Source organism: Strigops habroptila, chromosome 7 (genome assembly GCF_004027225.2).
Source record: "Strigops habroptila isolate Jane chromosome 7, bStrHab1.2.pri, whole genome shotgun sequence".
Lineage (NCBI taxonomy): Eukaryota > Metazoa > Chordata > Aves > Psittaciformes > Psittacidae > Strigops > Strigops habroptila.
In genome coordinates this window covers 40,076,783-40,094,844 of record NC_044283.2, presented here as the reverse complement: position 1 = coordinate 40,094,844, position 18,062 = coordinate 40,076,783, and the positions used below count along the sequence as shown (strand labels likewise).

The window sequence follows — 18,062 nt, the reverse complement described above, 5'->3', positions numbered from 1 at the left end:
CATAACCTCTCAGGGTGTCTGCTTAATCAGGAAGGTAAGCTAAAAAAATAATGATTTTTACTAAAAAATAGGTTTGTTTTATTAGGCTGATTTTTTTTTGTATATTCCCACAAGTTCATAGGGTTTTTGTCTGGGTGGGTTATTTTGTTGTTGGGGTTTTGTTTTAATTACAGGCTTATTAGTTTACAGATACTTCCTGATAACATATGCTAAACATACAACTTTCTAAAGTATTTAGGAAACTGACTGCAGGTAAAGAAAAACAAAATACTTGAAATTCCAACAGTGAATCTACTAGTTCTTCTGAACTTTATCCGTTTACCTTTTGTTTCTCCTGCTTAAGGCATGAACCTGCTACCCTATTTTAACCCTTCTCCAAGGTCTGGTCTGTGTTTTATCCACCCTATGTTTTTCTTGTGTGGCCAAGAATATATTTGCCCATGGCTGTAGTCACAAAATGGCTGCCTGAGTTTCAGATTCAGTCTTAAAAACCTTACAATGCTGCTGTTCAACAAAATGTAAAAGAAAGATATATGTATCTCTTAAAAGTTTGCATGATAAAAATGGTAGAATTCAAGGGAATGATTTTATTCTCTACCCACCTTGCCATCCTTGTCTGCTTTACTGACAGCAGCATTTCCACCAGCTGCTAGAGCACTCTCTGGAGATGCAGGAGCTCCAGCGTGAGTGTTTACAGTTCTTCCACTAACATCTTCCTCCAAAGATGAAGCAGCAATGTTGGGAGAATTCAAAGAACCTGCTGCACATGCCAGTGGGATGGTTGAGCGGTTCACATTCACAGCTGTGACATAAGCAGCACTATTTGCTGGGGGCTGGAGCTGCTGGGAGGCAACAGAGTGGTGGGGAATGATCACAGCTGCAGGAATAAGGCATGTTGGACTCTGTGCTTGTATGGGTGTGACTGCTGCCGTAGGTCTTTCTTGGCTGTGTGCAGCAACTAGAACAAAAGAATAAAATGTGATAGGTCATCTTTTCACAAGACACACAAAGAGATGCACAGTTACAGCTAATCAGTCATAAGAAGCTTCCTTCCCACCTTCCTAACTCCCCTTCATATTACTATGACATCTTACACAGCATCAAATTCGTCTCACCAGAATAAAGTAGCATATGCTACCCTACTTGCACCAGTATGCACAGAAGAATAACAGCACTGCAACTACTGCAGAGATGTCCAAGCTGCTAAGTAAAATGCTTCACATACAGAGAGAGATGCAAAGTGAAGATTACACTTTAGTTTGTAAGAGCTAGCTAAATACAGCCTGGAACTTGTTTGTTCCTTTTAATATGCTATGTAGTTGTCAGGGCACATAAAACAAAGTAGGAAGAAACACTCCTTATAGAAGCTGCTAAAAATATAATTGGATTGTTTTCCCTAAACTATTCACAAAATCCACAACAGATTTAGTGGGTCTTTCAAACAATAAGTACAGTGGCAATTACTGCTATGAGTGGTTTCTCTGAAAACGTAAGCTCTTGTCTCTTGGGATGTTTAAATATAGAAGTGGATTTACTCATACCCCTGTGAAATAAAAGGAACATTCACACTGGAAGCTGCAGAACAGCACAGGGTTGAATATACCAACCTAGGCTGCAGCCTAGCTGCAAAGCACAGAGCTCTGCATTAGCTAATTTATCCTTCTCAAGAAACAACATTGCTATTATAGTTACATTGTCAACCATACATGCTTTTGGATCATTTCAACAGCTTACCTCTGCAGCACTGGGTAGTATGAAGTGCAAACATCTTAACTGAATAATATGAGGCAAAATTCAGCATCCCAGTGCTGCACAGCCTCTTTCCTTCAAATACTCTGAAACATAGTATGTAGCAAGGGTACATCTCTCTAGCTTGGTGCATGTAAATCTCAAACATATCAATTCACTCTGATTTTTCAGATACTGCTTAGAGTTTCAGGTTTGTTCTAAGTGATACCCTGGAATCAAGCCTCAAGCACTTGATCTCTTCAGTTTGCTCTCTACAAATTCCCCTGGTAACTTGGTTAGATTGCATCAACAGTGTATTAGAGAAGGCTGACAAAGTTCACAAATTTGATATAACAATCCTGCATTATTATACTCAGTTAAAATCTCCATGATCAGAAACACAAATTCTTTCTTAAAAAGCACCACTAAATGCTATGTCTATTTTTCGATACACAACCTCTTCCCCCATAGCAGACCCTTCCTAACTCTGACTACCATGAACATTTTCAAAGTTCCTTTCAATCAAAGGATGCAAACCCCCTCAGCAAGGGTGATGTAAAGTGATATCTCACTAAGATAATTTGAAGAAGGGTTCTTGAAGTCCTGGGCTAAACTGAAACTGAAGAACAGCCCTGCAGAAATGCAGCATTGATCTATGAAGCCTCATCAAGAGAGTAACACTCAGTGAAGGTACCAGGGAAAGCTCAAGATGATCACATTTCAGATGCTGATGGCAAAGTTCTCTAACATTCGAACATAAAGCAGCCGTTATTGCTTCAGTTCTTGCACTCTTGTAAGGGACAGATTTGTATTTGTGACTGAATCGTACATTTTCAGATCACAATCCTATGTTAAGTTCTCTGTGAAGAGAGTGCAGCCCCTCTGAATTTTCCATTTGGACCTGAAAAGTTGAGAAGTATGTTGTCATGTTTTCCAGCTGAATGGAACTGTAAGATCTTATTTGTCTTGACAGCAGTGCAGAGATGTGGGTACAGAAAGGCTTCTGGAGCCTACAGGAGCTTTCTCCTTTGTGTTGTCACTTTGCAAGCTTCTAGGCAGCTCAAAAGAAGAATTTAGAGTAGAAACCACCTATGCCTGAGAGGCAGGAAAGCACAGATGCTTTGCTTAGTTTCTCTTACCAGCTGCCAATAGCACCTGGTTATTGTTTTTTAAAGGTAAAGAATAAAGTTTTTACAGAGGACTATCACATCTGTTCCAGCCTAAGATCATGCACCAACTAAGGAAATAAAATATCCATGTACATATCCTACCTCCTCCAAAAGGAAACCTGGTGCTGACATCTGAACATGAACAGTGTTTTAGGAAATGCATGACTCTGAAGATGCTGGGTTAATTCATGGATCTTGAGACCATAAGAAATAAATCACCCTTAAGGGGATAACAACACCATTTGCAACTTCTGCTTTCTCTTCCGCTCTGCCAATAAGAGCCTTGTGATGAAAAAACCCCTTTGTCTCAACAAGAGATCTTAGGCCCCAAATTTAAGGCTGAAAGAGGGAATACTGGGATAGTTTGAAATGGAGGTTTGGGTTGGGGTTTTTTCCCTTTTCTTTTGAGGCCCTAGGAGTAACTGGAACAGATTAGACTCCAGTTGTGTGGTATTTTCCTAGCCTGGCAAATCCACAGAGGAGTGCATGGATTTGGTAAACAAAAACTCTTGAAAACACCACTATCAATCTTTTTGGATCTGGGTTTAAACAAGAAGGCGGCATGTTTCACTGTGATGTGGCCTGCCCCAGACAGTAAAGGCAGAGTTATACCTGTCAGACATACAGAATTTTATGACATAAATCATATGGATCTTGAAGCCAGTACAGCCTTACTGTTTCAGAGTCAAAGCTGAAAGAGGTTGCAGTCAAGGTTAGAGAACAAACTCGAATACCTAAGGACTAACCCTGAGCCAGAGACCTGAAAAAGAAGGAGGAATGAATGCTAAAGGTCTTCAAAGATGCTAGGAGATAATCTAAAAGTGAATGCTAAATTAGAGCAATCTGTAGCTGTTATGCAGTTAAGACAAAAAAAAAAAAAAGCTATGACTCAAATGTTCTTATTACTTTTATTACTATATGAATTGCCTATGAGTGGGGAAGCTCAAAGAACGTCCCCATCTCAGATACTGATGAAATAACAAAAATTCCATCTAAAATACTTGCATATAAATTCCCAACAGTAGGAGTACATATGTACACACAGTTGCTTAGAGGAGAATAATTAAAGATTCAACAATTCAGAGAGAAATATTGTCATTTCAGAAAGCACTCGACTCTAAAAATAACATAAAAAATACTTTTAGAAAGCCCAGCAGGTATTTATGCATATCCTGACTCGCCCAGACAGATCCTACAGTTTGCCTACCAAACATAAAAAGCTTTATTTTATTTATTGATTGATTTTTACCTGTTCTAACTGCGTTGCGAGCCTGGTTGACTGTCATTTGTCCTGTCACATGCATAAGGACCTTGGCTTGCGGACTAGTTTGGATATGCGCTGCAGAAACCACAGCTGTGGGTACTGTGCTGGAGTTCACTGCCACACCATTCCCCTGGAGCTTCTGTGATGTTCCACCAGTAGTGGAAGGGCTGACCATAGTTACCACTCGTCCCGTCTGGCCAGCAGTAGACATGGGAACTTTTGTTTGTGATGTACTTGTCACTGTCCTGCCAAAATTAAAAGCAAAATGCTAAATCACATCTGAAAAATGAGCTAGCTACTAAAACCTGCAGCTCTTCTATTATCGAATTTTAGCATTAAATACAATAACAGAATCATTTTGGACCTGAAACTAGATAAGCCATTTAGATACTTGTTTAAAAATAAACCTTGTAACTGGAGCCACATAATTTCCTGGAAAAACACCAATCTTGCTTGTATGCATGGAAGTTCCCTTGAACCAACCATCTTGACAGCGTTCAAACACTAAGAACATTTCTCCCTTCCTCAGTTCCAGTTCATCATCTTTTCGAGGAGTGTAAGGGTATATAGCAATATACCTAAAAGACAGGAAAGTAAATGCAATTGATAAACCTAAAACAATTGAAAACATCACCTTCTGGCAGAGAGAGTTCAGAGATGAGAAGGCATGGCACAAAAGGTTATGTGTTAGTAGATCCGTCATACTGTTACAATATTAAAAGAGAAGTTATGGCAATATTAAGGGAAACAATGACCATTAAGAATATCCTCCTAACTGCACTTCAGTGTAATGTAATGAACAATACTTCTAATGAGACTATCCATTTTCTTAATTAACTTAGTGAACTTAAATAGGTGTTTATCAACTACAGACTCCAGCGTATCTCACTTCTCTCTCCCTTCACCTGCTTCTACGATCTTTTACATTTTGTGACATGACAACATCTTTTTTTGTGGAGGGGTGGGGAGAATGGAGAAGTTCTGTTAGTTGGGAGTGAAAAATCAGTATCAGAACTACTTTTCAGATTGCAAAATTGGAACCTCCCTGTGCAACTGTGTGCCCAAAAGAAAGATGTTACTAGAACTTGAAGTCTATGGGTAAGGTAGCTAGCTTTACAAATAACTTTACAAGTTACTCACTTGTAAAGTTCATTTCTTTTGTTTCCTTCTAAGTAACATTAATGCATAATACAGTGCATCTGAAACCATAGTGAGAGTTCAGAAACATTTTGCATTCTTACTTGTTAAAAAGACATTCTTAGAGACAAAAAAAACAACAGTAAAAATAAAACTGAAGCTCCTGCAGTTGATGCTGGAATATTCCTAGGGAAGTCTTCAAATAAGATTGCACAGTTTCCTATTGTCACATTAAAAATAATATTGTTTTAACCACCCCAGTGCTCTATTTTCTGCCACAGTTTCAACATAAGACAACTTTTTAAACCATTTATATAAAAATGTTTATATAATTATGGACCTATGGGAAATAGCATTCTAATAAATCACATTTTCTCAAAAAGAATATACTTCTCTCAGGAGGCAGCCAATTAGGGTAGACGGACGCGATATCCCCTTTTTTGAAAAAAGATCCACAATTACTTTCAATGCTAGTCTTTTCCACTCCCCTTGAAACCCCAAGGGTAAAAAAGCAGCTTTACAAAACAGCCTTTCATCAGAATTGGCTCTTGTGCACTGTAATGGCAGCATTTACGGTATGCTTCTTTTTGCACTTTAGTTTTGTTCCTTGTTGTCCACCCAGGAAAAAGCATTTTTGCAGATAATGCAGTATAGGTACCTGGTAAAACAAGTCCAATATAGGCTCTAAAGACAATATATGACACACTGGCAAAAAAAGCTTCACTGATACATGATTTAGGGGTGATCCACAAAGTCACATACTGAAGCTCTACGAGAAAGGAACTGAGGTGCTTTAATTGGTGTTCATTAACTTCCCTGTTGGTTAAGTCATTCCAAATATCATTAGTATCTTGATTAAGAGCAACCCTTTGAAGATGAAGGATGGGAATAAATGAGATGGGAACTTGATTAAGTACAACTAAGCACAATAATCCATAAGAAGCAGTGTTAGAATGCTTGACACCAAAGAAACAGCCCAAATCCAGATGCACCTGCTATACAAGAAGGGTGCTCTTTTGGAGTGGGAGGAAACCTGGTGGGAAAATAAAATAAAGACACAGAACAAAAGCGGGTCTTGCATTATTCAAACGTGTCCTATTTAGATAATTCAACCACTCCTGAATTTTATTTTTTCTTTTATGGTTCTTATTCTCGAAGCTCCAACAAAGAAGTTTCCAAGACAAAAGATGTTGTCAGCAGCACATGTTAATATACAAAATATTTTCACCCAGAAGGATGACACACATTTGCTTGTATTACAAGTGTGAAGACATAATGCTAACTAGCAGCTTTTTGCCTTCATTCCCGACTGCAACCCACTAATTAAGTGAACTGTAGAATCGTAAGTCAAATTTCAATTGCAACTTACACAAGCAGTCTGATAATGAGATGCTAATATAACAGTCTAAATGAAATGCAGTACTTTCTGTGTTTTGGCCAAGTTATGCCATACAAGAATAGGTTGTTCATACCATATATAACAGAAAACCTTGAGTAAGTTCACTCCAATATTTGCCACTCGCGAGTTACAGAGTCGTCATCGCTAACTCAAGGATTCATTCATCTTCTGCATGATAAATACTTTGTATTTTTGAAGTGAGTCCTTTCTATACACAGCAACAGCTGATTATATTTATCTAAGACATAAATAACTGTCAGTATGAAGGCTGTTTGGGGGATATCACCTATATGTATGTTTTGTTGCTCTTGTTCTGAATGTATGCTTGGCTTTCTGGGAAATCTAGCAGAACACAGCCAGCTGGCATGATATGAGTATGTGTAAAGTTACTGATCTTGTTCCATTTTTCTGACTGGCAAAAAGTTTCAATTTTACTTACACATTTGGACGAGTTTGTGGTCGTAAATGTGCCATTTGGTCAGTTGGTCCTGATGTAGGCCTTTGTATTACACCTGCAGACTGAGGTCCAGAAGAAGCCGATGCAATGATTGCAGCAGACAAGAGAGGTGGTGGCGGAAGTGGGGGATTCATATTCTGATTTTATGAGAACAAAAAAAATAGACACAGATGATCAATATTGGTTGATCAGTTGAATCAGCTGGAAAAAAAAAAAAGAACAAAAAGGCACATGATATTCTAAGGAAATGGGGGAGGAACAGCCAAGTTCAGTACTCTTTTACCTACAGGTATGATACAACTGGAGTTAGGTTTGTCTGTATTTCTCCTTTCCCAGTTTAAAAATCCTGAAGACTTGGCAGCTAATTAAGCAAATGAGAAGCAATTTCTCAGCATAGGAAAAACTGAAAGCATTGTTTCTAATTATAACATGCTTAGGATAGGAGTCGACAATAATTCAGAAGCCTTCCAGGAGGCAGATTTTGCATCTTAACTGCTGACTATACTTCAAAACATGATTGTTTTTGTAACCTGAAGCTGAAACATAATATACAATTCAGCAGCAGTGCACCCAAAACCACCCTTCTGGGGGAAATTTTCTTTTGATGTATGGGTTACAAAAGCCAGCACAATACGAGACCACAGTCACTGAGCTATTGTTACCACTTTCCCCTATTCTCCCAGTTTAAAGAGTTAGCTTTTGAAATTCAGTATTATCAAGATTGGTAATCTTTAACAAACACCCCAGTAAAAAGGCGCAGTTCTTTTACAGGCAGATCGTAATGGGGGTCCTGCCTACAGACTTCTATGTCTTTTGAGAATCAATGGAGCAATTGTTACCTTCTGCTCTGTAAAGCCTCAGACAATTCTTTAAGACCTTGTGTACTGACACTCCTGGGAAAAGTCTCTCACAAAAGGAGAACTTTTCCTTCCCCCCTTCCAAAAATAATTATTTGTGTTACAACACACGCAAAGAGAGTAATGAAAAACCTCCAACATTTGAAAATGTAAAACTGAATTCATTTCAAACATGACCTTCAACTGAACACAATCCTTTAACACTGAAACAAAACTCTAAGCCATGCCACTTCAGGTTTAGAAAACACCTAACAAAAATATAAATTAACAAAATGTCCTGAACTACTGCCTGGCTCTTCCAGTACATCAGCATATAAATGCACAGTGTTACATTATCAGTTTGGAAATTACATAATTGAAAGTAATTTTAATTCCCCTCAAACACCCTATTTCTAAAGGTGTTTTGTTGTTGTTGTTGTTGTTTTTCTATGCAAAAACCTAGAGGGAAAATAAGTTTTAGGTGTACACTATGCTGTTATTACCTCTCTACATTTGGTGAAACTGTCAACAGCTCTCTGAGCTAGTCTTACTCTGTCAAGACACAGTAAAGAGTTGCATGATTAAAAGCTTTCAAATCTAGAGAAAACTGTTTAACTCTTCTAGTTTTTCAGTCGAAATTCTTACCCTTAGTTATGATATAAATTGCATGGTATATCATGAAATATTCCTATTTTTATTTAAAGCTTTTTTCTGACTTTACATTAACAATTTCTTAAGACCAAATAGACCTCCTGTATCCAACACAAAGCAGACATGATCTGCTGGAGAGCTTTGATGCACATAGTTCAGTTATTCACAAGAATCGCAATTGCATTTCCTTCACATTCTAGATCCCCATCCATACAACAATCTTTCTAAAATATCTTGATACTTCATAGTGCAACACCAGCTTTTCTCTTGCAGTTATTTTACAGCAGAAGTTACTTCCCCCCTCCCAGTCAGCTTCAACAAATGTCTTCATTGAACCCAATCTGAACAAGAGCATCTAACTTCTATGCAACCCATCAACAGAATATAAATTAAAGTCTTTTTTTAGTCATCTAGATTCCTTTATAGATGGTAGAAGCTGTAAACCCACATTAGGAGATGATTAGCTGAAAATCTGTAAAATTAAACCTATTTTTGCACAATATCAAGGTTGTCAACAATTCTGCACTTCCTGCATCTCTAAAGATATAAATGCTGGGTGTTCTATTTTATTCATTTGAACACACAATACACATCATTGAATTTTTAGCTGCAGCAAAGGCACCTTCCCAGCTCTAGTTTATTCTGCTTTATTCAGTTTCTGCTCCCCTCCCTGTGTCTATTACTATGGTAATGAAACCTGCAGTGAGCCACAGCCCAATTAAACTCCTAACGACTTGGCAAGTATTTAGAAATCTAAATAAAACTACCGGATAGGTTTTAGAGGACTAATGCACTTCAGCTTGCACTGCTACAACTTGATAAATGGGTCCAAATGCTCTAGCCAAGTTTTCAAGATTTTTTCTGGCATGCAACCATTTTTCTAGCTATTGAGAAACATACCTACCTCCAGAGCACAAGCTAGTTTTGATAGTTCCCATATTCAACACTCTGTGAAAGAATATACGTAAACTGCACATGATTCAATAAGATATGCTTATCAAAATAATTAAGAGCATTTTATTTTAGGTAGTGAAGGGGGGAAATCAGAAGTTTCTGCAACTACTTTTCAGACAGGTGTACTTTCAAGCATATAAACCAGCAAGGAAGTGCTAATATATTTTTTAATTGGATGATGAAACATTATGTAATTCAATACTTAATTTAAGTAAAACTTCAAACAGTATCTAGACTCATGTTCGAGAAACACATACATATGACTAAGTTTAAATATAACTGGGTTGCATTCCCACTGAAGATCAATAATCAGCTCATCCAAAACACAACAAAAGGCACAGCAGTGGAAAAAAAAAAATTCAGTAACTGTCTTCACTCCCACAAGGTCTAGGGAAAAATGTATGACTTGCAAAATCCCCTGAGGGCTAACAAATTAAGGCTCATGTTTAACAAAATTCCTAAACTATAAATATATGTTATCAAGAACAGGGCTCTCTTACAAAACCCCATAGTTTATTTCAGCTGCTTTCTCTTTCCTACAAAAGTTGATCTGAATTTTTGTTGGTTAAAACTCAGATAGTTCTTATATAAACATCCTCCTGACTAACTTACAATATTGAATCATCTGGAACTACATGAGAGAATGCTAAATGTCATCAGTATACTATAACCCTCAGCTTGTGCCTCATTAATAATAATTCAGACTACCTTATATGCTTTAACATAGAGGGGCAATTTTTTCTGTGTGTGTGGGCAAGAGAACAAGACCAGAAAAAACAGATATTTTTATACTTCTCAAACCTTCAGCATGGAAGTGAGTGTAAGCCATCCAAATACAGACCACCTGTTTCTGCTAGATAAGTGCACATACCAAGACACCATTTCAAAGTCAACATATTCAACCTGCAGAAGTAGCAATATGGATATCTAGGTTGACTGCAGTCCAAAACACTTTTATGTTCTCAAGAGACTGTACAGGCAGAATGAAAGGAAGGTAAGTTATCTGCTGTTGCTACATTCTGTTTTTCTGCTGCTGCTTTTGAATGTAACTATCATCTCTGCTGTGGTATGTTTTGTCTCAGTTTTCCCGAATCATGGTTCAAATCATACACTTGCTTTAAGAGTTTTTTCAACTAGATCTACTCTATTAGATAACTACCCTATAAATTACATCCAAGAATTTCCTCCCAAATAAATGAGCCTTACATAATTATACGTGCATATTTTCACCCAACAACTATTGAACCTGACATCTGCTATTTATATTTTATAAAGAACTTCAAATAGACTAAGCATCTACAAGGTTCGAAAATGCCAGTGGCCAAGAGCAGCAGACCAATTAATACCCCCTTAAAGGGCAAAGTTGTGGTTTGAAGTCCCAGAGAAAAGCGTAAGTGATAATACCACAGTCAAAAGCCTCAGCTGTGAGAAGTTTGTCTTGGTTCATAGCTTCTTTAATTTCAAAGAATCAAACCTCAAAACACGAAACAAGAATTAATGCCGCTGGCTAAAGAACTAGGCGAAAGAACTGCTGCTGTGAAGGAAAACTTCAAATTATCACAGGTTTTCTGAATGCGAATTAAAATTTGCTTAAATGATACACGCAGCAGATAGTGTATATGGTCCCTTGACAGAAACACTCTTATTCCTAGGCCTTACTTGTGTCAATTTTAGCTACAAATGTGTAAACTACTTCATAAAATTTTGGTACCAAATAGCATGTACAAAATATTATTATGGACAAAATAAAGTTAAGAAAACTGGCATTTTTTGAACCACCATAGTATTTCCCAAAATAACAACGAAAAACTAAAATGTGATCCTATACATGTACACAGACAAATGACTCACAGGCTCCTTTAGGAATTAATCTCAACTGTCTTAAACTTGCTACTCAACAAGACAGCTCAAAATATTTCCTCTTAACAATAAAAAAAAGGCATCTTTCTTACAGAAGATAAGAGAAGAAATTGGCTCTCCTTTGCTTCTAGATTCAGGACATATAAATGTAGCAAAGCTGCACAAATTCAGGACTACTGTAAAGGAATATATCCTTCTCTTCTACACTGATGGGGAATCATGCTCATCCTCTCCGTTTTCTTCTTTCTCTCTTAATCTTAAGTTTGGCAAAGAATTAAAAGAACTTGTGTGAATGGCTTGCTCTCAACGAATAATCAATTATTATTTAAATAGTGTTATAAGCATCAAAAAGATTGGCAGGAAGAAGATCCAATTAAATCATCTTCATGCTAAAGAGAAACCCTTCCTGTTCCAATTCAACTCCCTTGTCATTTACTTAGTATTCAGAAATGAAGTAAAAGCCAAAAGTGAGAAGCTTAGAAAAATGCAGGAATTTATACTTACAGAAGCAAAAAATATAAAAGCAAAAGGACTCAAGCCAACCACTTCTGATGTATTAAATCATACAATCACAATTGCTCCATGGCTTAAAATTAATGCTCAGAATGTCAGAGAGGGTATTTCCAGAAAGGGAACATCTAGAAACAAGAACATCACTTCCCCTCTTGACCTGTCAGAACCATTTTGCACATTTCTAAAATTAAAACAAGAGTTTATGAAGCAAGAGGAAAAGTGGACTTAAAAGACACACTTCACAGCCTGTCACTATAAACTGCATCATTTAATATCATCTACAGTAAAAGTACACAAGAACGACCTGACTCTAGCCTGAGTTGCCAGCTTGTATTTTAGTCATGCTGAAAACAAGGAGAAACAGAACATTATGTACAGAAGGTTACTGACTTTTAAAGAGGGTGGCAGAGAATAATTCAGATTCTCAATGGGAATTATATGCCTAATTGGAAACATAACCAGGAACATGGTTATCACAAAAGGAAAGCAGCACCCCAGGATACAGGACGATCATGTGGCAGGAGTTTCACTCCATGGTGCATTTAGCACTGTAATTTAATTCCTGTGGGGACCAATGGTGAGATTGCTTTTGAACAAGCTTATGCAATTAAAACACCCAAGGTGGTTTAATGACTTTGCATCAACACCAAAATAAAGTATTTTTCCATGTTGGCATCAAAGAAAGAACTACTGATTCTTGACAACGAAAGCGTTTGTTACTGAGGAAAAAAAAAAAAAAAAAAGGGCAACTTCTGACAGAACTTCTGAAACGATGCTTTGAATCCTGCCTACCCCATTGTCTCCAGTCTCTGAGACTGTATCTCAGCCACAGTCAAATCAATTGCTCAATGCTTGCAGCATATACGTTAGCTACACTTGTATTCTGCATAACAGCACAAAAGATACCAAAACTGATTTTGTTTGCTCAGTTCTCACTGATATCTTCTGAAGGACGGGATGAAAGAAGTATAGAAGATTATATGGATTAACATATAACCAGCTCATTGTTTCTAGTAGTAGATGTGCACCTCATATCCCAATACAAAAATAAATAGTTGAAGGTCCTTCCTAGTGGACACCAAGTTGAACATGAGCCAACAATGTGCTTTTGTGGCAAAAAGGGGTAATGGTATGCTGGGCTTCATTAGGTGGAGTCTTGCCAGGAGGTCAAAGGAGATCAAACCTTCCCCTTTCCTCAGCACTGATGAGGCCAAACCTGGATTACTGTGTCCAGTTCTGGGCCCCTCAGTACAAGAGACACAGACATACTGGAGAGTCCAGTGAAGGGCCACCATCAAGGGACTAGTGCATCTCTCTTATGAGGAAAGGCTGAGAGAGCTGGGACTGTTCAGCCTAGAAAAGGCTCAGGGGGATCCCATCAGTGTATATAACTACCTGAAGGGAAGAGACAGAGATGATGGAGCCATGCTCTTTTCGGTGGTGCTCAGTGAAACACAAACTGGAACACAGGAGATTCAGTTTGAAAATCAGTAAACAGTTTTTCACTGTGAGGGTGACTGAGCACTGGCACAGGCTGCCCAGAGAGGTTGTGCAGTCTCCATCCTTGGAGATTCTCAAAAGCTGTTTGGATACCATCCAGCGCAACTGGTTCTAGGTGGCCCTGCTTGAGCAGACTAGACAACCTCCAGTCCCTTCCTGCTCAGTGTCATTAAAAATGAATCTAAATATAGGGAGATTATTAATTGGCTCCCTTAATTGGTTCCATAGCATACATTTGACAGCAGGACTGCACAGATGATCCACACACTGAAGGAGTTGTTAACAATAAAATGACACTGAATTGCTACAGCACAACCTGTGTTACTCAGTAAGGCAGGGCAAAAGCAGACTGTCTGTATAATTGTCAACAATAAGGTCATCTGTATGAAGAACAAGGAATGTGAAATAACGTTTACTTGGATGAGAGCAATTAGTACATCACAAATGACAATGAAAATTTGTGGGATCATGGTGGATATTTGGCTGAACATAAACTTTTTCTACACTCAGGCCAAATGAATGGATGCAAATTCTCAAGATCTAAACGTCGGACTAACAGGATAAAAGGGTTATACTATGAATATTTCATCACTGAAAAAGACCGTGCAGTACTGTACCCAGTTCTGGAATGCACTTACCATGCCAGAAGGAAGAACTAGAGATAATTTAGAAAATAACAGCATCATAATTTTAAGGACTGAAAAAGATAACTTAGAGTCCCAAAGAAGGCTGTCAAAATGTAACCTCTCAGCTGCAACCAAGCCACACCTAAGCATTTACTTAAACAACAAAAAGTTGGTAATAGAAGACACACAATTCTGCCTTTGATTTTGCAGACAAATGTGTAAAATGATCCAAGTGACGAAAGTTGAAAACAAAGCCAACCACATTTAGCAGCAAAGCTATTCATTACATTTTACTTGCTTTAAAGACTGCAAGGATAATTAGACACCCAAACAAGATCAAGTCTTGGAGGTTTTTGTTTGGGTTGTTTACTTTGTTGGGGGTTAGGGGTGGGGGGGGGGGCTGTGGTTTTTTTTGGAGGTTTTTTGTTGTTGTGCTTGGTTTGGGGTTTTTTTTAAAGTGGAGATTTATTACTAAATTGTGTGTCCCTCCTCTCCCCCCACCCCCAATGTTAGAGGCACATTTTTTGGACTCAAAACAAGAATTGAATTTCAAGAATTCCTATGATCAAAATAAGGGCTCATGAAGTTCCCTTGAAGATCTCTGAACACTGGTGTCCACAATCTTTACTGCAGTTAAGCTCAGGCTCTGACAAGTGCAGTATGATTTAGGGCATTCCCGAGTTTCCCTACCACGAGCAAGGCCAAACAAGGAATTTCAGTAGTTTTTAAAGTGAAATCCTGCACTTTTTGAAGGCAATGTTATTTTCTTTGTCCAAAGGAAACAGCATTGCAATGTATTCCTTCCTTTAAAAGATGGCCATTTGCAACAGTTTTTCATATTGATCTCCAAGAACCTAAGATGTGTTCTTCATCTGTCACAGGCGTACACACAACTAAAGTCATCCTAATGAGGAGAACGCAGAGTTTTGAAACTTATTTCAGAGAATATTGGTAATATTAAGTAAGACAAATATCTGGCAGCTGTAGTCTCAAGTTGATGTATTTTTGTAAGATCTTGCTTGTTTCCCCTAATTTTCCCCTCAGCATATCTTCTTTCCTACTCACGCTGAAGAGAACCACTGTTCTGGAAGAAAGTGTGCTTCTTGTGTTTACTACAGGAAAATGACAGAGGAAAACTGGAGAAATGGATAGGCATGACAGGATGCAAACATTATTATATCAATAATGCTTTTGCTGTAGTTCAATTTATACCATTGTCTGTCAGATAAAGAATCATCATAAAATCATTTCAAATCAATGGATCAGAAATCAAGACAAGAAAAAGACTGTACAGAGGAAAAATGAGTGGGAAGGCTGTTTTCTTGAGCGGTACTTACACCAAGAGCAGCTTGGTAGGTAACTTCTGAAGGGAAGGTAAATGAAGGCCCTGTTGTGACTGGGCTGCTAGGGGGTGGAGTCACAATTAGCCCCGTAGTACCGATATGAACCTGTTAAAGAAAAAACACCCAGCAGGGTCAGTTCTGAATAGTTTAATAAGAGCTGGTTTTGGCACAGCTGGTTTTGACACATGGTCAAAAACACCAGTACTCATTTGTAACTTTACAACTAATTTTTTGTTATTCATACAAACAATATTGGATCGCACTGCTCACTTTTTTTTCCCCTGATCTTTCAGAAACTTTGGAGATACATTGAGCTAGCCATGGGAACCACAATTTTACCAATGTCAGTTTTCTTTTTTTCCATAAAAGGCTGTGAGATCCCAAAGACGTGCAAATAAAACATCTTTACTAGCTCATGTAAAATGACACCAACACTTCAAAGTCTGCATTACTATCTCTTCTCCCAAAATGTAATCTCTGTGTGAAACGGGCAATTATTCATGAACTACTGTAGCTTGTAACTAAAAGCTTCAATGAGATTAACAATACATAAAACCAGATAAATATTTCTACTTATCACAATCAGATTAATACCGTACATTTCTGGAATTTATGCAATTTTCAAGTTGAATTTACCTTTTACTTGCATTTCTTTATTAATATCCAGTATTATATTAAATTTAGAAAAAACCCAGGAAATTAAATCACTCCAGTTTCTAGTTTCCACAGCTTAATAAAAATCTTTGTGGCACTTATGAAATTACTAACTGTGAAAAAAACTACAAGACCAAAAATACTCGCTATTATTGTATAAGAAGCATTATAAAACATTTGCCTTCAATGCTTTGATGCTGGAAGATAAACTTTTTGAAAGTGTACGTTAATGTTAATTACATACAAGTAATAATTTGAAGTAGTCTGACAAGATCAGAAACCTTTATAGTTATTAACAAAACATGCACACATAATTTATGTTTGATTTCATGTAAATTACCTGAGAAGGGGCACTACACGAAAGTCCTGTCAGCTCACTTATGCGGGCTGCTGCGGTTGGGTTGCTGGAGCTGATGAGGACAGGTGGACTAATTTCCATCGAGTGGCGATTCTGAGAAGACTGTGAAGACTTGTTGGACATCGTGAGGGAGGTAAAAGAGTGCCGTTTTTTGGTGTTTTTCTTGGTATCGGTGTGCTTTTGGGTTGAATTGTTGTGGGCTGCCCCAGAGGTACCTTCTCCAGAGTCAACAGCAGAACCTGAGGGCTTATCCAATTCTATCAGCTGTTTGGCTGCTGTGTTAAACTACAAAAGATAGCCACACATTAGTATTTTTTTATTTATAAAAACCACCTGAGTATAACAAAAAAATCTATTTTCTTTTTATTTATAATAGAATTTAAACCATGCAACTTCAAACTGTTTTACTGCCCTACTTTACAAATCAGTCATTAACTAAATTACATTTTTCACAAACCGTTTATTTCCACAAAATAGTTTTTATATTTTAGAGCTACTGGAAATAATAATGTCAGAACTCCCATTTATTCATGAGCTGAAGTAGCACCAGCACCAGTTTGCTGAACAAGTTAACTAATATTAATATATACCACTAAATACGAATACTGTTATTGGATAAGTGTAGCCAATTATGAAGGGAAAAATCTTCTGTGAAGAACATCAGGATGAAAGAATTAAATTAGTTACCATGGAAATACTATTTCTATTCTTCAGTGTATTATTTAATGTATTTATTTTATCCCTTTTTCCACAAGTCTTGAAATATCTATTATGTTTATGAAGAGTTTTAAAGTAGCATTTTACCCCATCATAACTTTACTAGACAAGACATCATTAATCATGGTATCATCAACACCAATTTAAATGCAGCTCCCACAAATGACAACAGCTTACACCCTGAACACTATCCTATCTTTCAGGACAAGTATATGTATATATATATATATTAAGTGGTACAAAAAAAAAAAGAATATATTTTATTTTTTTTTTAATATAGAAAAGGTTTTCAAGTGGCATTTGAAAGATGAGATCTGGAAGGAAATTCCATGCAAATTCAGAAGAAATAGACAAACAAAGTTCAAAGCTAGAACTACTGGAACAATGAGGAGCTGACGTAAAAACCTACTAGGATGTAACAGAGGAAAATTATTAAATGCTTGAAGAAGAAGAACTACTTAGAACATACTACAGTGGTAGAGGGGCATAATGGGGGATTTAGAAAAGGGTATGAAGACGGGAACGTAGAGGTTATTTCCTAAATGTTCCTATAGTTGGTCCTTTAGAAGGCAAATGAAGAGAACAGGAAGGGTAGGAGAAGACAATGTCAGAGTAGTAAACATTCCTAAGAAAAAGGTGGACACTACCTTTTCCTTCCTGCTAATACAGTACATGGATCATAGAGACAAAATAATTTTTTACTACTTGTGTAGTACAGAAGACATAACCATACAGTTTTCTCCAATTAACCTGCAAGCTCATTACTGAGGTAATTATTTTTTTATTTATTAAATTTTAAATGTAGAGCAAACATACTTTTAAGAGACCAGTGAAAAACATGTGATTTTATCACAGAACACTGATATGAGGCTGAAGTAGAAAATAAGACCAAAAAA

General features: G+C 37.3%; 1 protein-coding gene across 1 annotated transcript in view; it reads right to left on the bottom strand.

Annotated features, from left to right (window-relative positions):
• Positions 1–18,062, bottom strand: part of SH3RF1 (SH3 domain containing ring finger 1) — a 79,983-nt gene that overhangs the window by 9,548 nt on the left and 52,373 nt on the right. Inside the window, exons 5-10 of the mRNA XM_030493304.1 lie at positions 16,432–16,734; positions 15,432–15,542; positions 7,137–7,291; positions 4,569–4,739; positions 4,147–4,406; positions 603–958 (exon numbers count right to left, since the gene is read on the bottom strand). Coding sequence (XP_030349164.1) covers positions 603–958; positions 4,147–4,406; positions 4,569–4,739; positions 7,137–7,291; positions 15,432–15,542; positions 16,432–16,734 — 1,356 coding nt within the window. The remainder of the gene's footprint in view (positions 1–602; positions 959–4,146; positions 4,407–4,568; positions 4,740–7,136; positions 7,292–15,431; positions 15,543–16,431; positions 16,735–18,062) is intronic.